The 27,464-nt window shown below is 39.8% G+C and overlaps 2 protein-coding genes across 3 annotated transcripts in view; both read right to left on the reverse strand.

Moving 5' to 3' along the window:
- LOC120303407 overlaps positions 1-21,706 on the reverse strand; it is a 47,589-nt gene extending 25,883 nt beyond the window's left edge. Inside the window, 5 exon segments of the mRNA XM_039332914.1 lie at positions 6,503-6,653; positions 10,821-11,053; positions 11,992-12,176; positions 15,596-15,884; positions 21,484-21,706. Of these exon segments, the coding sequence (XP_039188848.1) occupies positions 6,503-6,653; positions 10,821-11,053; positions 11,992-12,176; positions 15,596-15,884; positions 21,484-21,648 (1,023 nt within the window). The 5' untranslated portion in view covers positions 21,649-21,706.
- A 2,187-nt stretch (positions 21,707-23,893) lies between these two features.
- SEMA3B (semaphorin 3B) overlaps positions 23,894-27,464 on the reverse strand; it is a 49,351-nt gene continuing 45,780 nt past the window's right edge. For both annotated transcript variants that reach the window (XM_039333649.1, XM_039333655.1), the window contains exon 18: positions 23,894-26,535. In XM_039333649.1, the coding sequence (XP_039189583.1) occupies positions 26,071-26,535 (465 nt within the window). In that variant the 3' untranslated portion in view covers positions 23,894-26,070. The remainder of the gene's footprint in view (positions 26,536-27,464) is intronic.

Genomic DNA, 27,464 nt, shown 5'->3' on the forward strand with positions numbered 1-27,464 from the left:
CCTGAGGGGCTCATCTTCCAGCGTCATATCTTTTTGCCTTTTAGTACTGTCCATGGGGTTTTCATGGCAAAGATACTGGAGTGGTTTGCCATTTCCTTCTCCAGTGGGTCACATTTTGTCAGAACTCTCTGCTATAACCTGTCCATCTTGGGTGGCCCTGCATGGCATAGCTTATAGCTTCATTGAGTTACGCAAGCCCCTTCACTACGACAAGGCAGTAATCCATAAAGGGGATCTTTGGTTACCCAAATATAACTTGTTTTGAAATTATAAATGATTGGGATATTTTGAACATGGATGAGAATTAAAAAGCAAAAATAGGATTTAGACTGAATAAATGGATTTTGGATGCAAATGCAATTAAGATATGTTTTGGTTAGAAAATGTATTTTAAACTGATATTATTGACATTTTTAGAAAATATAATAAATATCAATAGGCAATTCTATATTTACTTACAATAATAAGAATTGTATTTGCTTAGTTTGGAAAAATGTTTATTACTAGAAAGGAATTAGAACTGAAAAAAGTGAAAATAGGATATAGATTGAATAAATGGATAATGAATGTAAATGCAATTAAGATACACTTTGGTTAAAAGATATTTTAAACTGATATTATTGATACCTTTAGAAAAATATAAAAATGTTGATAGTCAATTGTATATTTATTTACAATAAGAATTGTATTCACCCCTCAATTATTCTTATTGGGTATCTTTGTGGATTTAAATGAAAAAGAAACTACTTTAATGTTGAATTTATTAACTGCAGCAAGGTTATTAGTAGGCTCGTATTGGAAGAAGGACTCGTTGCCTACTTTAGAAGAATGGATATTTAAAGTTTCTAACTTTGCAGAAATGGCAAAAATTTCTGCTTATTTGAAGGATCATACACAAGAAAGATATATTATTGTATGGAGAAGATGGATAGATTATATTCAGAAAAAATATGGGACTATAAAGTTTCATTTATTTTATGAGTAAATTTTATAGTAACTGTTGTAGAGATTTGTTTATATGACTTAAGTTAAGGGGAGTTAAAGGTTAAGTATGATGTTTCTTTTTCTTTTTTCTTTTCTTTTTTCTTTTCTTTTTTCTTTTTTCTTATTGTTAACTTTCTTAATAATAATCCTGTATTCTGCTCTGGGAAGCAAGGGGAGGAGGGTTGAGGGTGGGTGAGTGGGTGGGTAATGATAATATAGACATGGTAAATGCTTGGGCATTTCCCCTATGCTGCGTTCATGTGTATGAGAGGGATGAGAGGGGAGGAAGGAGTAGGGAGGAAGTAGGATGGTTAGAGGAGAAGGGGAGGGGAAGAGAGTAGGAGGGGAAGAGAGAAAGAGGAGGGAAGTGAGGAAGGATTAGAGAGGGTGGATGCAGCCTGGGGGGAATGGGCAGGCAGTACCAATGGTTAGGAATTTAATTGTATTTTGTATCAATAAATGGAAAATAAAAACCTTTAAAAATTATAAAGAATTGTATTTGCTTAGTGTGGAAAAATGTCTATTACCAGACGAAGAGAGGATGTATTGGAGAGTGTAATATTGGATTATGTTTGAAGAAGCTTACATGTACCACAAAATTACTAATAGACCCAGTCACCACATTGTTTAATTAGGCACTTGATTGTAAAAATAGAAAATCAATAAAATATTTATTTTAAAAAAAGGAATTCTGAGGGAGAGACCACCAATAATACATTTCCTATCTTTTAGGAGATCATATGACCACTACCAATGATGTAACCAAATTTTGCCTCACTCCTTTGAGAGCGAGGCAACAAATATTGTCTAATAAAACTGCATTCCTTTGATACCTTTAAAATTTTCCCTCCTCTGCTCTCCTCTTCCTTCCCCCCAAACTCTTTTAACTTTAAATTGACATTTGTAACATATATGTTAAAGGTGGTAAGATTGAGAAGCATGGTGTCAACATACAAACAAACTTAATGTGATAAAAAGAATAGTTTTCTAGGCTTCTAGAAGTCTAGTGAAGTCAGTGAAGTCCACACAGACTGAGAATGAATTCTCAGCAGCCTATTCTCAGAGATACTGCTGTCATGGTTCCGACAGATGAAACTCTTCAAAGAACTTCGAGGCATTGTTTACCTTAAAGAATCTTTATTTGAGAAGCATAGCATTGGCACTAACACAATTGAAGCCAAAAACTGGATTCCCCTCCCCTGAGCACATAGTATCAAAGCACAATTCCCTCCTCCAATTAGCAGTCATAAATCACATTCTCCAATTAGTTTGAAATGCAAGCTTTCCCTCCAGTTCTCCAGCCCGCTAATTCTTATCATCTCTTATTTCAATAACCTTGGCTCACACACTAGGTTCAGTATTATTATGTCTAGCTAAACTCTCATGTACATTCCTCCCCCCAGCATCACCTAACTCTAACTCTAAGAGTAAAACATAAGAAGAAAATGTTGTCAAAGCAAAAACATCCAATGTTAGCAGCGTTGACAACTGTGTTTTGTGTTTCTTTTCTTATGGAGAGAAAAATAATTCCAGAATGGATTATTTACCTGATTTTTCTAAAGGAAAAATCTAAAGTAATGATTATTCCTTTGCTTATTTGCCATTTCCCCCTCAAACACTGAACAGAACATTGGTTAAACTTTGGTTATAAAGTTGCAGATGCCTCTCAAATGCAGGGCTTTGCTTCACATCTCATTCCCCACCTGGAAGCAAGCAGGAATAACCCTAACGAACTTCTCTTGAACCTGACTGATAGAAAGCTACTATTTAGATTAATTCGTCTGAGACTCTCACCCATTATGGCTTAGTGCACTTGAATTGTGTTTAACTGAACAAACCACATTTAAGCACAGAACTCTAATATGATGTAGTTATCCATTTTAAAATTATGTTCATTGGTTCAACTAGGGAAAGCCAGTCAGAAAACCCATTTCATTTTAAGATATTTGTTGGAATATTCATGAACAGGAAAAGTCATGTGGTAACTCAGTCAGCCAATGTGAAGAAAGTGCTGCTGAGTCTGTGCAAAAGAGTATTGAGTTAGGAGCTGGATTTCCAGTCTCAAAGTTTTGTCTCTGGTCTGTCTCTGTAAGAAGTCTTCATTAAGCTATGTTGCTGTAAAGAAGAATGGTACTGTAAATATTTTTATATAAATATAAAGTTATTTGAATCAGCTAAATGCAGTCAACTGTGAGAGCTTCTGATTTATTTTTCACCAATAGAGAAATTAAAATTCTCTAACACAGTGGTTCTCAACGTTTGTGTGACGGCGACCCCCGTCACACAAACGCGCCATGCATGCGCGGCGCCGTGCGCATGCGCAGCACCGCTCCCATGCACGGCGCATATGCGTGGCACCGCCCCCATGCGCGGCGTGCATGCGCGGTGCCACCCCCTGAGGGTGAAAATGGCGGATCGCCTTGTTTGGCGACCCCCGAGAAATGGTCGATCGACCCCAAATGGGGTCGCGACCCATAGGTTGAGAACCGCTGCTCTAACAGGTTATGGGCCCAGAGCTTACTAAGGACTGCATTGTAATTTAAAGCTGGAAGAAATTGCCTGTGTTTAGAAAGTTTAAGAACAAGGCAGAATTAGCAAAATGGCTGCAATGGAATTTAAAGAAAGCTGTGTGCCTCGTTTGGGCCAGAAGAATTACATTGTGTGGGCTGCAAAAATGGAATGTTTGCTGAAAGCAAAAGAACTATGGTATATTGTTGAAAATCCACCACAAGTATTTGCAGCTGCAGATCAGAAAAGCCATGATCAAGCAATGGCTTATCTCATCTTGAATTTAGACAACACACAGTTTCTAAATGTTGCAAATTTAAAGACTTCAAAGGAGATTTGGTTGAAGTTGAGAGCTATGCACGTGAATGTTTCTGCATGCAATATAGTGCAATTGTCAAGAAAACTTTTCAGGGCCTGTTTGCAACCAGGTGAATATGTGGAACAGCATTTAAATAAAATGCAAAGTTTATTTTTGGACTTAGAACAACGTGGGATTACATTCCCTGAGTCCCAGAAGGTTTTATTGGTGTTGAATAGTTTAGATAAAACCTGGGACACAGTTTCTGCAATATTTGAATGCAAATTGCAACAAAGGAGAGATTTTGCAAGCAGAGAGCTGCTCGGCAGGAAAAGACTTGCTACATTTGTGGAGCAAACAACCATCTGCAAAGGAACTGTTTGCAGAGGAACAATTTGCAGAAAAAGACATTTGTGCAAGGAAAAAGGACTGTTTTGCAAAAGGAATATTTTGGTGTTGCAAAAGTTTTCTATAGCAACAACAGAGACAAGTGGCTAATAGATAGTGGGGCAAGTCAAACAATTGTTAATGACTCTGAATTATTTTGCAGGTTTGTTCCAGTAGCACAAGAAACTGTGGCTTTGGCAAATGGCCAGAAAGCAAAAGTCATTGGAAGAGGCGATGTAAAAATTCCATATTTGGAATCAAAGTTTACCAATGTGCTTTGTATACCTGAGATGGAACATAATTTGTTAAGTGTGTCTAATTTAGACAAACAAGGTTTTGAGGTCATTTTTGTAAATGGGAAATGTCTCATCAAAAGGAATGGGAATATTTGTGCAGAACGCATAAAAGAAGATAATCTATATATATTGCAGGGACAAAAGGTTCAATGTTCCCATATATTTAAGAATGTTGCAGAGCATGATTCATGTGTTCATCTTCTACATAGAAGACTTGGCCATGCAAGCTTTAAAGTTTTGCAGCAAATGCAAGATTTTGCAGAAGGGCTAAATTTGAAGGGATGCAAAACATATTTGGACTGTGCAGTATGCAAAGCATCAAAGTCAAAGGCATTCCCAGTTAGTAAATGTAGCACAAGACAAACAAAAAGAGTTCTAGAGCTGGTCCATGCAGATCTGGTGGGACCTATGCAAGCCAGTTGGGGAGGAGCAAAATATGCACTGGTAATTGTTGATGATTATAGCAGGTATTCGTTTTGCTACTTGCTTAGAGATAAGACAGAGGTGCTACAACAATTCAAACAGTGGGTAAGTTTTGTAGAGAGAAAGTACAGACAACAAGTGTGTCAGTTGTAAACTGACAGAGGTACTGAATTTATGTCAACTAAATTCCAACAATGGTTGGGGCAGTTGGGGATAAGACACAGACGTACAAATCCTTACACAGCAGCAGAGAACGGTGTAGCTGAAAGAAGGAATGGTGTTTTGCAAACAATGAAAGATTCATTATTGGAGGATTCTGGTTTGAGCAGGTCATATTGGGGAGAAGCCATATTGACTGCTAATTATATAGTTAACAGGCTGTGGAGTTCCTCCATTAATAATACTCCATATGCCATTCTATATGGGAGAAAGCCATCACTGGCACATTTGAGAATTTTTGGAAGCACTGCATGGGTACATATTCCAAAAGCAATCAGAAGAAAGGGACAGCAAAAGGCAAGAAAGCTCGGTTGTAGGCTATGAGCCAGGGTCAAAAGAATATCACTTTAGCGATGGAAGTAAAAGAATTATAATTTGAAGTTCTGCTAATTTTGCAGAACAAAATTGGGACAGAATTAATGCAAATTCTGGGTATGTCTCACTTAATAACGGTGATCTGTTTAGTGACAATAACTCATCTAATGATGAAAAAATCATTATTGAAGATGTCAATGTTCAGGGAGGAGAGGCTGAACAAGACATGAAACCAGAAAGACTTGAGACACAGGAGCAGTTAATACCACGTAGGTCAGAGCGATGTAATAAAGGAATTCCGCCTGACAGGTATTCTGCCAGCAAGGTAAAGGTTTGCAATGTGTGGTATGAGCCAAGAAGTTATAAAGAGGTGTTGGCATTACCAAACGCTGAACAAGAAAGATGGAAGGAGGCCATGGATAAAGAGATGAAATCCATGGGAGACCATGGAGTATTTAAATCAGTGACTTTGCCACAGGGAACCAAAGCTGTGGGTTGTAAGTGGGTATATAAGAAAAAGGTATTGCCAAATAATGATATACAGTATAAGGCCAGGTTAGTGGTACAAGGTTTTTCACTATTAAAAAAATGTATTAAGTTAATAGGTCTGTTGTCTCTTCCTGTCATGAAGGGAGGAGTGTTGGAATATTCATGAACAGGAAGAGTCATGTGGTAACTCAGTCAGCCAATGTGAAGAAAGTGCTACTGAGTCTGTGCAAAAGAGTATTGAGTTAGGAGCTGGATTTCCAGTCTCAAAGTTTTGTCTCTGGTCTGTCTCTGTAAGAAGTCTTCATTAAGCTATGTTGCTGTAAAGAAGAATGGTACTGTAAATATTTTTATATAAATATAAAGTTATTTGAATCAGCTAAATGCAGTCAACTGTGAGAGCTTCTGATTTATTTTTCACCAATAGAGAAATTAAAATTCTCTAACAATATTGAATCTTGTAAGGTTTCAGAATCTTTGCATAATCCACCTGTAAACATTATACAGTACCTGAAGTATTCCAACACATAAAAATTATGATTTTTCTGAGTTGTCTATTACAAAGAAAATGATAAATGAACACTACCTGCACATCCCAGGATTTGATAGGTTCCCCATCCTTCATGCAACAAGACTGCTTCAGGCAATCAGATGCAAACAGGGCCAGTAGATCCCAAGCTTCTCTACTGGCTTTGGCCACATTTGCTGTTGGATCTGCTGGATCGATAATCACTGGCCTGCAATAAACATGTATATATATATTTTAAAAAACTATAGTGTTTCATTAAACTCACAGGAGAAATGCATAGTTAGTTAGACAAGAAATTAAAAAAAAATGTTTCTCCAGTACAACTCTTCTGCTTCTTTCAGCCTCTTCTGTTTGAAGCTATCAGAAAAGCAGTTTTCTTCAAACATGAAAGAGTAATAAATATATTTTTCTTGCCCCAAAATATTCAAGTACAATGGAAGAATGCCAGAACATGTAGGCTAAATAAGACAATTCAGGAGAAATACAGTCTGATTATCACTTTACACAACTGAATGAAAACTTATGTAAGAAAAGACAACAAGAAAGAAGTAATATCCTGGCTTCCGGTTTGCCGAGGCGGTTGGGAGGCGAGCTCCATCTTCCGTGTCCAGTTTTGCATCGCTGGGGGACCCTGGAAAGGGTCGAAAGTCGCCCTGTAGGGGCGACCAGCAAGGACGGGATCCCCGTGAGCGTGGAAGGGTGGTAGCTCTTCCGTTTGATCCGGGGCAGCCCTCCAAACTGGTGGACAAAAGACCAGCTATAGAAATATGGCTTGTCACTAGGCTACAGTCAGCTGAAGTCATACTTACCATCAGGCAACTTTAAAGCAGCGCAGAAGACACTGGGTGAGATCTATTTCTCTTAAATCCTAACTATCTTTTTTACCTGCATAAGCTGTTTAAGTACTTTCCCCTCTGTGAAGAGGGAAGGAAGATTTTACCCCTCCCTCTAAAAACAGCAGAAATTGACTATCCAGGGGAGTTTAAAAACATTGCAAAAATAACTTGATCCTAATTGGAATTTTACTTCTTAAAGTTTGTGGACTAAAAGACTTTCTACTTTTATTGAAGATCTGGGTTTTTACTTATAAAAAAGAAGTAAAACTGAAAAGATTATAAAAACTTTGGACCTAAAGGAAAAAATTAAATATACAGGCGACATCCTGTGGCTAAACCTGATATTACAACCTGTTATTGTTTAAAAGAGACTTGGCTGGCAGTCTAGACCAGGGGTAGGCAACCCAAAACACTCAAAGAGCCACTTGGACAACTGACATTTTAAAAAACATGTTACAATACGCTACTTCTAACTCTCTTTCTCTCTCTCTCTCTCTCCCTCCAGGTGAAGAGAGAGAGAGCAAAAGGCAGACAGCACCAAACAGACGGGGAGGAGGAGCAAGACGAGAGGCAGCAGCTCCCAGCCACCACCACCCCCCGCTGCGTCCTCAGCTAAACGGATGGGGAGGGGAGCAGGACGGGAGGCAGCAGTTCCCAGCCGCCCCCACCATCGCATCCTCAGCTAAAGGGACGGAGAAGGCAGCAGGACGGGAGGCAGCAGCTCCCAGTGGCCCCCCTGCCGTGTCCTCAGCTAAACGGACAGGGAGGGGAGCAGGATGGGAGGCAGCAGCTTCCAGCCGCCCCCTGCCGTGTCCTCAGCTAAACAGACGGGGAGGGGAGCAGGACGGGAGGCAGCAGCTCCCAGCCACCCCCCTGCTGCGTCCTCAGCTAAACGGACAGGGAGGGGAGCAGGATGGGAGGCAGCAGCTCCCAGCCGCCCCCACTGTATCCTCAGCTAAACGGAGAGGCAGGGAAGCAGGATGGGAGGCAGCAGCTCCCAGCCACCCCCGCACCACATCCTCAGCTGAACAGGCGGGGAGGGGGAGCAGGACGGGAGGCAGTGGCTCCAGTGGCGGCCACTGCAGCATGGTCAGGGTCCCCGCCACCCCCGGCCCGGCCCCCGCCACATCCTCAGCCACCTCGCCGTTGCAAGACGAGGGCGCCAAGGCCGGGTGCACCATGGGGGCCGCGCCGGCAATGAGGAGTGCCGCTGTGAGAATGAGGGGGTGTCCTGATCACCGCCAGCCCTGTTGGCCTCACAGCCCAAGGTCTCCTCCTGCAGCACCGAGGGCGGCGGTGGTGGCGGCTGCCCAAAAGCGGCCGAGGAAGGCGTCACCAATGGGGCCGGGCGGTGGAGAGCCCTGTGGCAGCCAGGTGAGCTTCATGCCTGACTGCCACCCTGCCCGGCCTGGGGAGATATGTGGCCGGCTCGGCTGCCCAGGGAGCGGCCTGGGGATGGCCCAAGAAGTGATGCCCCAGCTGAGACTGCCACCTGGAACAAGTAAGTTGGGAGGATGCCACCTGTCCTGTGGCCGCTTCGCAGCAGTGCTCCCTGGACTCAGAGCCCCCTCCCTCCCCCCACCACTGACCCTCGTTCTCCGGCTCTGCTGCTGCTTGGTCAACGGTCATGCCGGCTGGGCATCGGAGAGGCTGCTCTTCCTCGGGGCTGCACTTTGTGGAAGGGCTGGCTCGCTCAGCGGAGGCTCGGGCAGGCCGCTCCCAGAGGGGATCTTGGGGCTTCCCCGCATGGCTCCCCAGCCACGTGCGCCTCAGATGGGGCCAGCCCGGGAAAGGGACTTCCTGGCTGCCCTTCTCCCAGGGGGTAGGGCATCCAGGCGCAGGGCCAATCAGGAGCCCTGCAAGGGGGCAAGTCCACATGAGAGAGAAAGAGAGAGAGAGAGAGAGAGAGAGAGAGAGAGAAAGTGCCTCTCTCTTTCCTTGTCTCTCTCTGAAAATGGCGGGGGGAGGCTCCAGAGCCACAGGGGATGGCTCAAAGAGCCGCATGCAGCTCCAGAGCCGCGGGTTGCCAACCCGTGGCCTAGACAAATAGATAAGACTTATAACCTTGAGATATGAGCTGTGAAACCCAGCTGTGTTCCATACTTACTGAATTTTTTTTTTACATTCTCTGGTTGCAAAGCTATTAACATAATACATTACTAAGAGAATATGGAGGAAGATCAGGAACAGATTCTTTTTATGCTGAAAGCAATTTACCAAACTATTCTTACAGCTACTGATGAAATAAGAGGTTGCAGAAAGGAATAGGATGTCAGCCCAGATAGACAAACTCAAATTTTGATTACAACTGAAAAATTAACTATACAGAATATAACGTAAAAAGTGGACCAATTAAATACTATGACAGAAGATTTAACTGATCAACAAATACAATCAATGGAAAACCCAGAAAAGGGACTGACAATATGGAAAAGGGAAAATATTTTTTACATAAATCAGAAGAAACCTGAGGATCAAGAATAACAACAGACTGAAGAGAAGATAAACAGTTTAAAACAACTAAATCAAGATGGAAAAATAGAGAGACAATTTGTTAGTCCTCTCAAAAAAAATGGCGATCAGATGGTTTTTTGTACATCAAACAACATACATAACAACACAGGAAGATATATTTGATGACTCAAAAGCACGGACATGGAAGACAATTTGGCAAAGAAAGAAAGCTAGAATAAGACTGAAGAAAATTGGGATTTTTGACTTACTAGTGAGAATTAAAATAGAATATTCTCAAATAGATAAGATGTATACTTTGAATATTAGAAATTGTTATGAGTTGAGTTAAAGGACATTCTGGTCATTCAAGACTTGGAAATATAAACATTAATAGTTAAATTTGAATATTGAATATAAGGGCAATTAAAATATATATAAACTAAAAATGTATTGATGAATGTAACAAATATGTTTTTATTTAGTGGTAATAACAAAAATTACTAGCTTAAATATGAGATAGTAGAGATTGAGAGAAAAAAGAGGAAGCATTAAATGTTGAAATAAGAGAAATTTTGGTTATTAAATTTAAGATATTTGGAAATTACTAGAAAATAAGAATATGATATTGTATTATTAACCAGCTGATGTAAGATCTTGGGATGAATTGTGATAAAGGAAATTGGGGTTATTTAAAACTTGGAAACTATCAATATTAAATGTTGAATTTAAATATTAATGGGAAACTAAAAATTGGGAAAAATTAATCAGGACATCGATTGTCTAAAAAGATTGAATGTTAAAATGACTAAGATATGTATAAACTAAAAAGTATTGATAAATGTAAGAAAGTTTTTTTTATTAAATTGATATAATAAGAATTGTACTAATTTAAATGTGAGACAGTAAATACTAAGGGGAAAAGAGAGGAAATATTTAATATAATAGTTTGTGATCTGTACTAAAGAAATTTGTATGTTATTGAATTATGAACCAATCCAGCCGCCATGTTGCTTTTCAAATATTTAAATGTAAAGATGGAAAATCAATAAAAAAAATTAAAAAAAAGAAAGAAGTAATATCCTTACCGTGACTCCCTCAATTTTCCTTTCACATGGAGCCCAATTCTGGAAGCCTTAAGACTGTAATATTTAGTCCAATAGAAGCAGAGGTCTTGGTAGTGAGTGATCAGTTTCATCACTGTGCAAAATCCTTCTGCCATGTTGAATTGCTCTGCTTCTTTTGTTCCTTCTTCCCAGGCATAAATGGTAAGCAATTCCAGGGCAAATTTGGGGGGCAGTTTGGAGATTGAGCCATAGTGCTGAAAAAAAATACTTCCATGAGGCCATTTTGTTTCTGAACATGTAGAGGTTTTTAAAAATAAATCACTGTATAAAGCCCATTGGAGACTTGATACATTCAGTTATCTTGTCCTGATCTTTGGTTGCTGCTGATTATTTGATGCTAAATTTCAATAAATTTGGGGAAATCTGTTCCCTGCACAAAGGTTTAGGACATAACACACTCCACAAATTGCCTATTCTTGTTATAGCTGCTGCTTTTCCATCAGCCAATTTCAGTAGATAGATTATTTTTTTTTCTGCACCAGCTTTTCCTGCTGGATGCTTTTCAAGATGTCTTCCTAAAAAAAGAATCAAATCTGAATCTATCTGGTCCTATCCCAATATTTTGAATACCGTAGCAAGCTGGCCCATACTGGCTCTAGCAAAGAATTAAAAGTCAGATGTAACATTGCCTTTGTATCTATCTCTATGGATATTTTCCCAGGACATCCAGACCCAAGGTGGAGTAGGGAAAACTAATACTGATTCTTGACTTCTATTTTGGGGAAGAAAAACAGAGGACCACAATAAGATCTGATTCTTACCATTATTATGGAGGTTAAGACTTAATTGGTGGCAGGCCAGAAAAGTTGGGCAAAGGGATAGGATGCCAGATTTTTGCAGTCTGGACTGAGCAGTTGTTTGTGAGATATGTAACAAATCTATCAAATTTATCTATCAAATATATAGGGCCCTATATATTTGATAGATAAAGTGACTCTGGGAGATGAAAAATAAAAATAAAAAGTCACTTTACACAAAGTGACTCTGGGAGATGAAAAATAAAACCTACAATCAAAGCACATTATAAAAATCACTTAAAACTATTAAGTAATTTAACATGCAAAAGAACATTGGTTGGTTGTTTCCTCCTCTTACTATTCCAGCCTGCCCCCTCTCTTTCATAACAGCTCACCTTCTTGATTTCTTTGTACCAGTGCTTAACCAGCCGTAGCAGATCCTTGAGCTTTGCTGGACGATGTTTCACAAAATTCCTCTGCAGCTCTGTGAAGGAAGTATTGAACTCCCCTGGGTCTCCATTGGCTTCAATCAGTTCGATATAGACCTCCTTAGGTGGCACATACGTAGAAGTTATCTGACCTAGGATGGGAGAGGAACCAAAGGAAATTATCACAAGATTTTTGTATAATATTATTTATCCTATTGTGCATTTTTAAGGCCATCAACAACTATCATGCCCATTTCCATCTGTCTTTACACAAAGTGAAAAAACAGACCAACCTATCAAAAATAGTGCCATAAAAAAACAGTATAGAAGCACAAGTTAAGATAGGCAAGAAAATGATAAGTGAGCACCTGTCCAGCCTAGACGAGTTCAAATCACCAGGACCAGATGGATTATACTCCAAGGTTCTCAAGGAACTGGCAGATGTGATCTCAGAACCACTGAACTATATTTTTCAAAGATATTGGAGCACTGTGGAACTACCAGAGGACTGGAAAAAAGCTGATGTAGTTCCCATCTTCAAAAAAGGGGAAAAAATGGATCTATTGAGCCTGACCTCAATACCTGGGAAGATTCTGGAAAAAATAATCAAATGATGAATCAGCGAACACCTAGAGGCAAACAAAATCACTACTAAAAGCCAACATGAGTTTGTCAAAAACAGATCATGCCAGACAAACCTTATTACATTCTTTGACCAAGTGACAAAATTAGTGGATCAGAGGAATGCTGTGGATATAATTTACTTGGACTTCAGTGAGGCACTTGATCACAATCTACTGCTCGATAAGATAGAAAAATGTGGGTTAGACAGCATCACCATCAGATGGATTCGTAGCTGGCTGACCGGCCGTATTCAGCGTGTGATCCTCAATGGAACTGCATCTACATGGAGGGAAGTGTGTAGTGGGGTCCCCAGGGCTCTGTTCTAGGCCCAGTGCTCTTCAACATCTTCATCAATGATTTGGATGAGGGGATAGATGGGGAATTCATCAAATTTGCAGATGACACCAAGATGGGAGGAATAGCCAATACTCCAGAAGACAGGCTTAAGATACAGGAGGACCTGGACAGACTTGAACACTGGGCGCTATCTAACAAAATGAAATTCAATGGTGAAAAAAATAAGGTTCTACATTTAGGCAAGAAAAACCAAATGTACAGTATAGTATAGGGGGTACCTTGCTCAATAGTAGCAACTGTGACGGGGATCTTGGAGTCCTAGTGGACAATCACTTAAATATGAGCCAGCAGTGTGCTGCAGCTGCCAAAAAAGCCAACACAGTGCTGGGCTGCATTAACAGAGGGATAGAATCAAGATCACATGAAGTATTGATACCACTTTACAATGCCTTGGTAAGGCCACACTTGGAATACTGCATCCAGTTTTGGTCACCACAATGTAAAAAAGATGTTGAGACTCTAGAAAGAGTACAGAGAAGAGCAACAAAGATTATTAGGGGACTGGAAGCTAAAACATAAGGAACGGTTGCTGGAATTGGGTAGGTCTAGTTTAACGAAGAGAAGGACTAGGGGGGACATGACAGCAGGGGCTGCCACAAAGAAGAGGGAGTCAAGCTATTCTCCAAGACGCCTGAAGGCAGGACAAGAAGCAATGGATGGAAACTAATCAAGGAGAGAAGCAACCTAGAACTAAGGAGAAACTTCCTGACAGTTAGAACAATTAACCAATGGAACAACCTGTCTCCAGAAGCAGTCAATGTTCCAACACTGGAAGTTTTTAAGAAGAGACTGGACAGCCATTTGTCCAAAATGGTATAGGGTTTCCTGCCCGAGCAGGGGGTTGGACTCGATGACCTCCAAGGTCCCTTCCAACTTTATTATTATTATTATTATTATTATTATTATTATTATTATTATTATTATTATTATTATGGATCATCGCACAGTCAGCCAGATGTTCAGACTGGATTTGGCATTTTGTCTACCTATCGAGTCCTTACCCAGGACCTGGGATAGGCAGATGTGGATGTTTGATGGTATTACAGATATCGTCGCAGGATGGAAGCAGTTCCTAGTAAGGCCGCCTTTTGCAATTGACTAATAGCGAATTTGTCAATGCCAATGGTGTTCAAGTGGTGCTCCAGTTGTTTTGGGATTGCACCCAAGGAGCCTATGACTATTGGTACTACCCTTGCTTGCTTTTGCCACAGTCTTTCTATTTCTATTTGTAGGTCTTTGTATTTTGTTATCTTCTCCAGTTCTTTCTCTTCTATTCTGCTATCTCCAGGCACTGCCACGTCCACTATCCAGACTTTTTTGTCTTTCTTATCGACAATTGTTAAGTCTGGGGTGTTATGTTGCAGGTGCTTGTCTGTTTGAATTCTGAAGTCCCAGAGCAGTTTAATTTTATCATTTTCTATGACTTTCTCTATTTTATGATCCCACCAGTTTTTGCTTACAGGCAAATAATATTTTTTGCAGATCTTCCAATGCACCATTGTTGCTACTTTTTTAAATGTTATTTATTATTATTATTATTATTATTATTGTTGTTGTTGTTGTTGTTATCATTATTATCATTATATCACTTTGAAGATTCCTCCCTGAAGCACAATGAGATTTGCAAGACTGATGTCAAACCTTCAAAAAAGACAAGTTCACAGAACAGATTCCACATGGAAACCAACTTTACACTTAATTGAGATAGGCTATCATAACAGAATCTTGCAAGCCCAATGCTTCTTATCCCTCTCTTTTATACCCTAGGGCAGGGGTGTCAAATTGCCGGCCCAAGGGCTGGATGCGTCACATGGAAGCCACGCCCACACCATTGCTGGCAATGGCAAAATCGGCCTGATACGTTGCGTGATGTCACGTGACGTTGCGAGTTTGACATGCCTGCCCTAGGGATTCAGGAGGAACTATCCAGAATCTCTTCTTAATATTATCTTTCTTTCCAGAACTTAAGGAATGCTTCTGTCATCTTTGGTTACATAATATTTTCTTAATATTTGATTCACAATTGTCTCCCTGGCTCTCTATGGTACTAAAATAGAATGTCTCAACTGTTTTATGAAATGCCAGCAAAGTGAGGGCTCCTCTATCTTGGGTGCAAGGTATTCAATAATGTTTGGACTGCTACCAAGAAGGCATGAAGGCACCAAGAAGTATCCTATATACTTTACATAGTTAGAGCAGGTTGATTCTACCTGGGACAGGTGATCCAGCAACAACAAAGAGTAAAATCATGTATGGCTTTAAAAGCAGGATTTTGGATTAGGCTTGGAAGCATATTGGCAACCAAGGAAGTCATCTCAGCATATTTCAGACATTGCAAAACCTATTTCCTGCCATTAGTAATCAATTCATAACATTTTGGACCAGTTGAAATTTTGAGTTTCCTAGGATAATCCCATGTAAACCTCATTGTTGCTGTCTCACTATGAGATGATAAGCACAAGTCTCCACTGAAGGGCCTCCTGATACATGCAGAATATAAAGACACATGATGGTTCTCTATAGTCATGCTGATGGGTCCTATGTTTGCTAATAGCAGAATTAATAAGAAAGCTTGTGACTAGCTTCTCACCTAAAGCATCATATGCTGGGAGGATGTCCACCTCTACCGACTCAGTCTTCTTTTTTGCCTGGATGAGGACTGAGAGTGAACGTGGAGGAGTTCCCTTCTGCCTCGATGACGAGATGTCAACTTTGAAAGCAATTGTCTGGATATACCTCTTCAAATTCTTTTCAATGTCCTTGATGACATGTTCACGCTGCTCTGCTTGATCCTTGAAGCTGGAGAAGCAGCTCAGGAAGATAACCAGATCAACATCTGAACTCATATCCAGAGCTGTTCCTTTTCCTGCAGAGCCAGCCTATATATACCGGTATATAAAAAAGTAAAATGTTCACTCATCTTCTCTCTCACCATTTGTTCACTTAAAATAGCAAATATCTCACTAACTCTAAGGCAGAGGAGAAACACTTATATCCTAATTGTTGAATTATGCCATAGGGCTCACTAGTAGAGTTGGGTTTCTCACTTGTAGGCAGAAAAACAAGTGTATTTTGCTCATTTTTGCCCCATGTGAAGAAAAATATCAAATGGATCCCCTGCTCCTAAACAGGCATTTTGCCACACTATAACTTGGACTGGTGGATTTGAAAGCAGTATATGCACAGATGAGGGAAAATTTGAAAGAGTTTATTAAGGAAAGCATAGCAAAAGAATAATTTTAACTCCAAAACATAAAGACACACAGACAAGAAATATCCATAGACAAGGCAACAAAACAAGACACACAGACAAGAAATATCCATAGACAAGGCAACAAAACAACACATGGCAAAATTCAGTAGAAGATAAATATAGAAAAAAACAACAACCTCATACTCCTTTGGTAGTTGGAAGCCCCTTGTCCTCATCAAAAGCAGTTGTTCCCCTGATTATTCTGGCTAGTATATGGCACTTTTCCCAAGTAGGTCTATACAGAGGATCATCTTCTAGAAGTGAATTAAAAAGATATTCCTTTCCCTCTTAACAGGTCAATTCTGTTGTTTTGAGGAAATGTTTTTTCAGATTCTGTTACTCATGTCAAAAAGCTTCCTTTATATGTGCATGACCATATCAATAGCAAGAATTTAGGCTTATATACTGCCCCCTAGTGCTTTAGAGGGTCTAGGACTTTTAGGACCCCCCCCCCCCCCGTCTATCTGCGTCCTCATTTTACTGACCTCAGAGGGATGGAAGGCTGTGTCAACCTTGAGTGGGTGAGGATCGAACTGCTGGCAGTGGGCAGAATTAAGTCTACACTCCTGCATTCTAACCATTGCACCACCACGGTAGTCTTAACTCCTTATACCAAGTGATTAGCCTTGTGATCAAGGGTCTTAGCTCAAGCTATGATATTACTGATTAAAGGTCTTGATAAATCTTTTTTATATATATAATATTTTATTGGTTTTCCAGTTTTACATTTAAGTATTTGGAAAGGAACATGGTGATTGGGTTGGTCAATAGTTCAATAACAAAATCTTTAGTACATAACTCAGGTTACATCATCAAATATTTCTTCTCTATTTCCCTTAACATTTGCTATATCACAGTGGTGGTGAATCTATGGCACGGGTGCCAGAGGTGGCACTAAGAGACCTCTCTATGGGCATGTATGCCATCGCCCCAGTCCTAGGCCTTCAGCTGGGTTTTATAAAACCTTTTTGCTTTACCTTGGCTATACGATAGAGGGGATATACCTTGGCATGCGATAGAGGGGATAAAAAGAGGTGTCAAAATGGATACGGTGTCTTATACACAGTTACTTAGATGGGATGGACAAAACTGACAGTTAAAATTATTGGAAGAGCTAGCACATGAAAATATTATTTATTCTTGGTTTCAATATAGGCAATTAGTAGACAGATGGAAGATGGATCGTAAGGTGGGTTTCCTCAGAGAAGATGAAAATCTTATTAAGCAAGTGAAGGATCAAAGACAAACTCATATTAAGAGAATTTATGGGGTTCTAGTGGAATTGGATTCAGAAACAGAATTAATTAAGGATTGTATGATTAAATGGGCGCAGAATTTTGGTGAACCAGTTCTACTGGATACCTGGGAAACTATTTGGGTGAGAAATGTTAAATTTACACAAGCACAGAATTTAAGGGAGAATTTTTATAAAATGTTTTATAGATGGCACCTTGATCCACAAAAAATGTCTTTTATGTACCCTGACCTACAGCCTAAATGTTGGAGATGTGGTTGTTTGGATGCCACCTATTATCATATCTGGTGGTCATGCAGAAATATAAAAGCCTTTTGGATTAAGATATGGTGGAATATTCAGAGAATTTTTAGAAGGAGGGTAAAATTTACTCCACAATTATTTTTATTAGGTATAGTTACTGATTGTGATACAAAGGAGGTTATATTGATGTTGAACTTGATCACAGCCGCAAGGCTGTTAGTAGGACAATATTGGAAGAAGGAATCTTTGCCTACTTTGCAGGAATGGTTTCTTAAAGTGTCTTATTTGGCGGAAATGGCAAAGATTTCGGCTTTCTTAAAAGAACAATCGCAAGAGAAATTTCTTGTTGTTTGGGATAAATGGATAAAGTTTATACAATTTAAATTGGATATAAAAAAATATCATCTAGCTTTTTTATAACTTTTATTTTTATATATACACATATATTTTAGTGTTATATTCTTTTTTTCATATAATTTTTTTTAACTTTTTTTAATTAAACCTATATTCTGCTCTGGGAAGCTCCAGGGGGGGAGGGAGTGGGGGTTTTGGGGAGGGTTGGGGAAGGGTGTTTTGTTTTGTTTTGTTTTGCTTTGTTTTTGTATTGTATTGTATTGTATTGTTTTTTTTGTCTTTTTGTAAAAATTTATAAAAATTTTTAATAAAAAAAAAAACCTTTTTGCTTTAGGCCTCCACCGCCATGTACAAAAAAAAAAGGTTCAATCAATCAGTCAATTTCAATTTCTCGCGGAAAAAAAAAGATCTTGCAAAGTTGGTATTGATTGATTGAACTTTTTAGTCCCACCCAGTCTGCTGTTACCACCGCAACCATGCCCACTCAATGGGCCCCACCCACCCGGCACCCAACGATGCATAAGTGGGTTTTGGGTTGCAGTTTGGGCACTCGGTCTCTAAAAGGTTCGCCCTCACTGCTATATCATATTTAAGCTAATACATTTCTAATTGTATCAAACTCAGTTAAAACTTCATTATCACATTTATCAATATGTTTTTGCTTATACATATCCATATCCTGTTTTTAAGTTTTACCTAATTTTTAGTTTTTAATTACAGTACTCCAATTTAACCTTTAATATCCATAGTATTTGAATTTCGGGTAACCCAAATTTCCTTTGTCTCACTACACAAAAGTTATAATATCTAAAATACACATATTACTTACTTAAATATATTCTTATTTTATTTCATAAACATTTTCTATTTCTCATCCTAGTACATCACCACTTAATAATGGAGTATCCTTTCTTATCTCAAGTCCATCATCTGTATTGTCTGGGCTAAACAATAATTCAAAGCTATTTCCTAATATTTAGTTTTCATTTCCCTTATAAGTCTAAATCCTCAATATTAAGTCAATTAATCCCTTATTTTTTTTATTATTTTCCAACATTTTTTAAATCTAATAATCAAATTTCCCCTCATATCAAAATCTCCCTTTAGCCCATTAGTTAAAACTTTAGGATCTTCTCTAATAAATCAAAAGACCCCATTTTTTAAACCTAACTCTAGCTTTCTTTTTATGCCAACCAGGCTTCCATACCAATGCTTTTAGATCATCAGATAGATCTTCCTTCATTCTTGTGCATGTTACTTGAATTGAAGGAGACCATCTAGTTGTCAATTTTCTGGAGGAACTGGCTCATTTATAATCATTAAGTTGTCGCCCTAGTGGCTCAGATCCCCATATTCGCTCTAGTATAGTTGTCCTCAATTCAACCTGGTCTTCTTGTTCCTCAGGTTTCTTCTGGTTTAAGTAGAAAGTAATGTCCAATTTTATAGTTGTTATTTGATTGTCTAAGTTTTCAGTAAGCTGTACTTGTTGATCTTTAAAGCCCTCCATCTTGGTATTACTTTCTTCCGCTTCTGTTGTCTTTTGGGTTGTAGGTTCTTTAGTTGCAATCAGGGTTTTGCTTTGTAGATTTAAGCTGGCACCTTGGTTTTTCAGTCTAGATTTGATTATCTTGGTGGCTTCAAGAATTTTTTCAAGTATAAGTTTGTAATTAAGTGACATCTGTTGGTGGGCCTCCTCCATTTCTGACATAGTTATAGATGGTCCTTTAGTGAAGGCTATTTATTAAACAAAAGTCAGTAAGTGTTCACCTCCACACTCCCTAGAAACCAATTTCATGTGTCTGATTAACGAAACACGTCAAAGAACTTTCAGGCATTTTTTTAACCTAAAACCCCTTTATTAGTATTACAGAGATGTCAGCATGACATGGTGGATGCAGAGGTGGCGTACAATAATTCTGTGCACAGCAGCACTGGCTACACGCCTTTCAGAGTGCCCACAGGAAAAGAGTTTAGCCCAATACCTGAATACCCTCAGGTGCCCTCCGATTCTTGATTCTAGACTTTTTAAAGAGAAGTTACAGTACTTAGTGCAATGGAAAGGGTATCCGTTGTCTGAGGCCACCTGGATAAAATCTAGCGATGTAAAAGCTGATAGACTCATTAATAAGTTTTATAAGAAACACCCTAATAAACCAAGAGGCAACCCCTAACTTATGATTTTGTTTGCATTATAGGATTTGTCCTTTTTGTAAGGGAGGGGCGGATGTCAATGCTGCTAACATTGGATGTTCTTGTTTTGACAACAGATGGAAATGCAGCCATTTTCTCTATTCCCTTTCCATTGCTTTTAGAATTAATTGGTGCAGGGAGGGGGGATTGAGATGCAAGCTCAGTTAGCCATAATAATAACTCTGCCGAGGGAACCCAAGGACAAACTGGGTCCAGAGCTGATAACGTTTTGGTGGGCTGGAGAGCTGGGGAGAAAGCCCGCACTTTAAGCTAATTGGGGAATGTGCTTTATGACTGGGTTATTGGGGGTGAGAATTGTATCCAGGGGAGGGGAATTTAGTTTTTGGGTTCAACTATGTAATGCTGATACTTTGTTTCCCAAATAAAAGATTCTTTAAGGAAAACAATGCCTTGAAGTTCTTTTGAAGGGTTTCATCTATTGGAACCATGACACTAAGTGCTAGTGCTAAGTACTATAAAATCCAAAATATCTATCAATTCTGTGAGATGGGGAAAGGAAAGGAAAATATCAAGAGGAACAAAAACAATTGAAAAATCTGCCCCCTGGACTTTAACTGTCCAGTAGACCCTTTGAGCATAACTTTTCTATGGATCCTTAGTGGCTCATACAAAGTGAGCAAGGGAAATCTAATCAGTTTCTCCTCTTCAAGAGATTGCTATATAAAGTATCAGGTTGTAGTCATAAACCAGGGGTTTGAGTAATTTGTTACTTGTTGCTTACTGCCTGTCAGCATTCCCCTTCAGAAGTGTATGAGTCAATCCATAGTTTGCCCAAACCTTTCATAAGAATATGGTTAATAACCAGTTTCAAGGTCACTGGATATAACATAACACCACAAGGAGACCTCTTTCACATTCTTTACAGCAAGTAGTGTTCTTGCTCCCATCCCAAAGATCTCCCCTCTGAACCAGCATTCATGTCAATTCCTGAGAGTCTATCATGGACATGGCCTCACTGCCATGAAGTCTGGCATTTATTCCCTAACTTTAGCACCCACATTTACTAAGTCAGACAATATATATTTGAACTCACAGTCTGGAAAGAGGGCTGGGAACTTGATACCCTGTAACTAAGTTAGTGCAATGGCCTAAAAGAGTCAGTGCCACTCAATCTGAGAAGTCATTTTACTAGGGTTGGGTTATTAGATCAAGCAAGGCTCACCTTTACTGTCTTGATCACTCTGGCATTCAGGTCACAGACTTCTTTCAGGAAAGAACAAATTCTGTTGATAGCATCACTGTCATTCTCTTGAAACTCCTTGCTGGGGTGGAGGTTCCTAGCAATATATCCATCAAGTTTTTTAGAGGGGATGGAATACAGCTCCATTGTCTCCTTCAGGTAGTCCGCTTGTTCTAAACTGAGATGAGCCACCCAACTCTAACTTACTGACCCTCCCTCTCTCTAATGTCACCACACAAGCTCTTAAGGTGGACTAGACGGTGAACAGTCAGATTTCTCAGACATGTACTTTTAAATAATGTATATAAAAGCTGAATTGGAATAAAAACAATTGAAATGAAATCATATTCAATGTTGTGAAATTATTGCATGGAAAACAGTAAGACAGTATTTTGTATTTGAGTAAAACAAAATAGATATTTGTTTATGTTGTAAAAACTTCCACCTTTCATGGAAACTATTGTAAAAGTACTGGAATACATTTAACATAATAAAATGTGCAGAATAACGTTTTACTTACTATTCTTACTAATCGAAGTTCTCTAACTCTAAATATATACTTTTGGGGGGGGGTCCTAAAAGTATTTTCATAGACTACCTTAAAAGTTAGAAGGTGGAGACAATTTCGGGGCGTAGATGTTTCTTTTTTTCGAGAACGAAACTTAAATGTAGGAAACGAAAGTAAAGAGCGAAGGGGCGAATGGTGGGGAATACTCCAAACGAGGGTTGGCGTAACACTCAAAATAACTTAGGCATAACATCTTTGGAGACGCAACCTCTCGCTTTAGATCCCAGGATATCCAGTTCAAAGAGCGGCTGTCAGATTTCCCACATGTACCCCGCATTCAGGTGCTAGGACTACCGCTCCCATCCTCCCCCCCAAAACAGTCAGAGAGGGAAATGCTGAAGGACCAGGGATCTCAAAAGAAAAATATCTTGAGGGAGTGCCAGCATTCTCGGGGCCGCGATTAGGGGCGCTTCCTGTGCCTGAAACCGTCAGGTTCCGCAGAAAAAGCGGGACAACTCCGAACAGATTGCAGCGCCCCGCCCGATTCAAAGAAAAGCACTTGCTCAGCCTCGCCTCTGCAGTCGGATCGTCGCCAGGGGAACTTTTAGCAGCTGAGAATCTGCTGGATCCGCCGGTTCCCATTTGTGGCATGATGTGCGGTAACAAGAGCGGCAGCCGTGCGCCCTTCCCTTCCCTTGGATGTAGTTTTCATTTTAGAAATTAGATGCCCACGGCTGTCTCTTGGATTGAATCAAAGCCTGAGATCCGTTCCACAGCAAAGGCATGGAGAAGAAAGGCTTCGATTCTCACTCAGGGCTAAATGGTGGAAAAGTCTTAATTCCTTATGTCTGGCTCCAGCAGTGCCTTCGCCTATTTTTGAATTGTCTCTTGGACAAAACGTACCCTGCAATAAATGTGAGGCTGAACCCTGTGGGTGAGGTTGCAATGTGACTACACAAAAGAGCTTAACATTCCAAAACAACATGTAGGTCAGACAACTCTTCCCCCTAACATAGTTTCCCAGGCAAAACCGGTGTCACTCTCCTTCCTTCTATTTCATTTGTAAAAGTTGACCAGATGGGTCACTGAAATTCTCTACCCATGACAGACTATGTGAATACTTATCACACAGCCCTTCATCTTGGTTGACACTTCCTTTTTGCTCCCTAGTCCAGTTTCCATTGCCGGGTGAGGTCACCACATTTGTCCTGGTGCCAGGATCTGACCTCAGTATTTAGAGCTGGGTCCAAAGACTTTTCAAAGTCCCTTCCAAATTACGGTCCTGGGGAAGGAGAATTTTTTCCCCAATAATATCTTAAGGGCAACAGGGACATCTTTTCTTACAATTTAGTTGAAGTATAAAAAGCCACCAGGGTTGCAGAGCCTTGAAGAGATCATAGTTGTATAAAAACACAATAACAGGACATTCAAGAACAAGTTTGGTACACTTCAAAAAAAAAAAATCTATCCAGGAGAATTTTTTCAAAATATTTTTTCCCTTTAAAAATATGAAATAACTAATTTTATAAAGTTGAACAAGAACTGGTAGAAAAAAGTCAGCACTCACATGGCATTTTGAAATGGACAGTGGTTAATCTTTTTTCTGGAGCACTATTCCGGAAACTCAGTTTTTTTCCTCCTAAGGCCACAAGGACTTCAACAAGGTTGAAACAGGTTTATTTTTCTTCTGTCTCTTCATCCATCTTCACAACCACTTTAGTCACTAATGTAACTCTTTTAGGGTTATAGTTATTCAGAATCCGAGACTAGCATTTTCTTAAAAGATGATCCAGGAGCCATGAGGACTAAAGGAGATATTTTCCCAAATCACTTAGAAAATGGTATTTCTGAGTTGTGTTTGATATTAGCAGTAAAGAACTGCAGTTACATAATATTATCATTTAATACAACTAACAATTCTTGGAATCATTTCTATTTTCAAAACACATTTAAGTCATATTCGCAGTTTGTGTCTCATCATTTAAAGCATTATTAAAATGCTTTATTTCATTGTAAAACAACAACTTTAAAAATTAGAAACTGTGTAAGGGAAAAAGAGAAAACACAGCACAGCAATTTGTAGAATATATGAAATTTGTTCCAACTTCCAAACATTTTACGTACAATATAGGTGAGCGGAAATGCTTTGAGACATAGCAGCAGAAATCTCTCAAAAGAAATAAAAGGCAAAATAAATAATTATGAAAAGTCATTTTACTGTCTCTGGACTCATCAAAGCTTAGATGGCCTGATTATTTCAAATTATTCTCACTTATGGGACAATTTAGGGGCAGCTCACACACCCAAGAATGTAAAATTGAAAAACTGGATTTAGGAATTTGCATTTCAATGTTACACATCTACAGTGCAGATTTAATACCTTCTTACTAGTTCTGTTGTATCTCCAATTATAGCCCAATCAAAGCATTGTGCCACACTCACTCAATCTCCACACCTTCCTTGAAATTGTCCATTCCAGTCTCATATAGATTAGGTAGGAATAGCCACAATCTTTGCTGGTATACACCAGAGAAACTGCTTATATCCCCCCCCCCTATTTTTCTCTCTCTTCCCCCCCCCTCAAAATTTATTGTCCACCCAATTCCAGTGTGCTTGGAGTATTCCAGACTTGGACCTCAGATCTCAGCTCAATCCAGCTTGCCATCACTTTCACATCAGTCCCTGCATCTTAAAATTTGCTTTTGTACAGGATAACAAACAAAAGCATGATCAGGGCTTTTTTTTTTTGAAAGGCAGATTATTCCATGTAAGCAATAGGCTGAGAATGGTGTGAACTTTCTGAATGCCACACAAATTGCTCCAAAACAGGCTTGAAAATGAGCCTTTTTTCAGAATTACAGTTGAGCTCTGAGGGGTTAGCAGCTCCCATCCCCAACCAGAGATTTACCTAGGAATCTAATGTTGGTGGAAGATAATCTGTCTAGAAGGAAAAGTGGGAGACATACTGTACAATTCAAAGCAGGGCAGCTGGTTTTCTGCACATACCAATATGATCACTATCAGTTCCTAATCAAGGTCCAATATCTGCAGGTTTTCCAGAACAAGGTAGTGTCCTCCTAACTGTGGCTCACAGCAACAATCTCCTTTGGGCTGCTCTTTCTCTAGAAAGGGTCTCGGGCTAGTATAAAATCCTCTGGGGCCTTGACTGAATACAGAAGAGAGAGGGCAATTTCTGCTGTTTGGTTCCTTTGCTTTTGATCTCCATCACAACAACTTGAAACATCTTCTCATACAAGCTGATGCCCAGGAAATCTCAGTCACAAATGAACTCTAAGTCCTCTGGGCAAGAATGGCCCTGTTTGTTCCATCAGAAGCTAAATCTTGATGGCCACCCAAGGGTGGACTACATTCATCAGTCAACAGTCTGTTAATAAATACATCAGTGGTTGTGTTGTTTTTCTGGAGGCAGAGCACACAGTGGCTACTTAAGCACAGTTAATGCTTGGGTAAGGAAGGAAGAGGAAAGAGGGTCAACATCCTCCTGCAGGGTTGAGACAGATACATTGTGAGAGGCATCCAAGTGCTCTCCTTGTCAGGAGATGATAGAATATCAGTGGAAGCTTCAGAAATAAAGAGCGCTACAGATCCCTACATAACAGTTTGGTAGCCACTGGATCCTTGCAGAAAAGGACTGTATTTCCCAGTGAACTCTGCCTGTTTTTCTTCTCCCTGGTCCAGGATGTTTAGGATGTGGCCTCTGGTGCATTGGTCCTCGGAGGCTGCTACCCTCGTCTTTGGTTGTGTATTATGGATATAGGCCAGGAGTACAGAGCTTCCCCCATTTCCCCAGGTTTTGTTGCTCTCTGTCAAGGGTTTGAAGAGTAGCAGCTATGCTGTGACACCAACGTTCCCCTACAAACTACAGAAGAAGCAGCACCCAGGAGTATGGGGCTGGTGTGGAAGGATGTTCTTTCCACCCAAACACAGAAGTCATAAAAGATCCCGCGCTTTCTCTCCTACCATCCCTATTCCCATACTCCCACCCTGCTTCCCTGGCCCTTCCCAGCACAGAGATTTTGATAAGTCCATCTTCCTATAGGTCACCAGATATCTGTGCTCCGAGGAGCCCTTTCTGCACGGGGCACTTCATGTGTTCTTCGGCTGCGGGCTTTCCGCTTTTCCTCCAGATGTTTCCACTTCTGACTTTTGGATTTGATGTTAAGTAAAGGGGACAATGGAGGGGGCTTTTTCTTGGGCTGGTGGCTCTTGCGTCTCCATAGTTGCTCGCACACCTGGTCCACGGTGCTGAGATTGGGGTGATCCACCAATTGTAAAAAATCTCGATACCAAAGTTTGCGATGGAAAGGTTGTGTGGATTCTTCTTCCCAAGAGAGGGAGAGAGAGTCAGCCTGCTGTGCATAGATCACTTCAAGCTGGAGGTGCAGCAGACCCTGGGTGAAGCCATGCTCCGTTGCATGGCAATAATAGAAGCCAGCATCCTTGCGCTGTACATTGCGCAAGAGGATTCCCCGCTCCATCCTGACGACCCGATCATCCAGCAATACCTGGAGGTTAATGAAACACAGACAAATGAAACTGGAATTAGCGATCCAAAAGTCAGAGGAATTTTATGTTTCACTATGGAATTGTCTTATTACTGAAATCTGTACGAAAGATCCTTTAAGGACATTGGTGTGACTGGAGTGCCTGGGGAAGCATCTTCTCTAATGTTGCTCCAAAATCGTGAAAAGAATTCCTTCTAATAATGCAACTGCCTCCACTTTGCTTACTTCTAGAAAAGATGACGAAATGCCTTTTAATTTTAGCTGTTCCATGTTTCAGTGTTTTAATTAATGATTTCAGGAGACTTTATTATTGTATTGTTTAATTTTAGATTTATTCTGGCTTGGTTTTTTTGTTTTTTTTAGCGAAAACAGTACATGTATTTAGAAGGGTGAAGCCATATCAACAATTTAATCCCAATTTGTTAGCCTTGTTTCATATTTATTCAGGTAAAAGTGAGATCATCACTGGCATTCAGATGCAATTCAAGGTGTACACTCTCATCTTTAAAGCTCTATAGTATATTCCTGAGTGCCTGGATATCATTCAGTTGGCCTACTTTGGGTTGAATTTATAAATCTAGTAAAATCAGAGAAGACTTGTTAAGGATTCCCCCCCCCCGCCCGGAAGGAATGACATCTGCAGAGATCCAATAGGTGAGCATTTATGGTGATAGTCCTCTTTTTATGGAACAGCTTACCTTTGGATATCCAGACCATTCCCTCTTAGTTATTTTCTAAAAAAGACCCATATAAAACATGACTGGCTAGGAAAGCCTTGAATATAAACTATACTACCCTGAAGGTGTCTTATAGCAAATTGAGGTCCATCTTTTTATTGGATCATTTGTAATTATTTCCCTCCTGTTTCTCTCTGTATGGCCTTATTGTAAGCTAGTCATTATGACCGGAGTGTCATACAAGTTGGAATA

Source organism: Crotalus tigris, unplaced genomic scaffold (genome assembly GCF_016545835.1).
Source record: "Crotalus tigris isolate CLP2741 ecotype Arizona unplaced genomic scaffold, ASM1654583v1 scf7180000017625.6296891, whole genome shotgun sequence".
Lineage (NCBI taxonomy): Eukaryota > Metazoa > Chordata > Lepidosauria > Squamata > Viperidae > Crotalus > Crotalus tigris.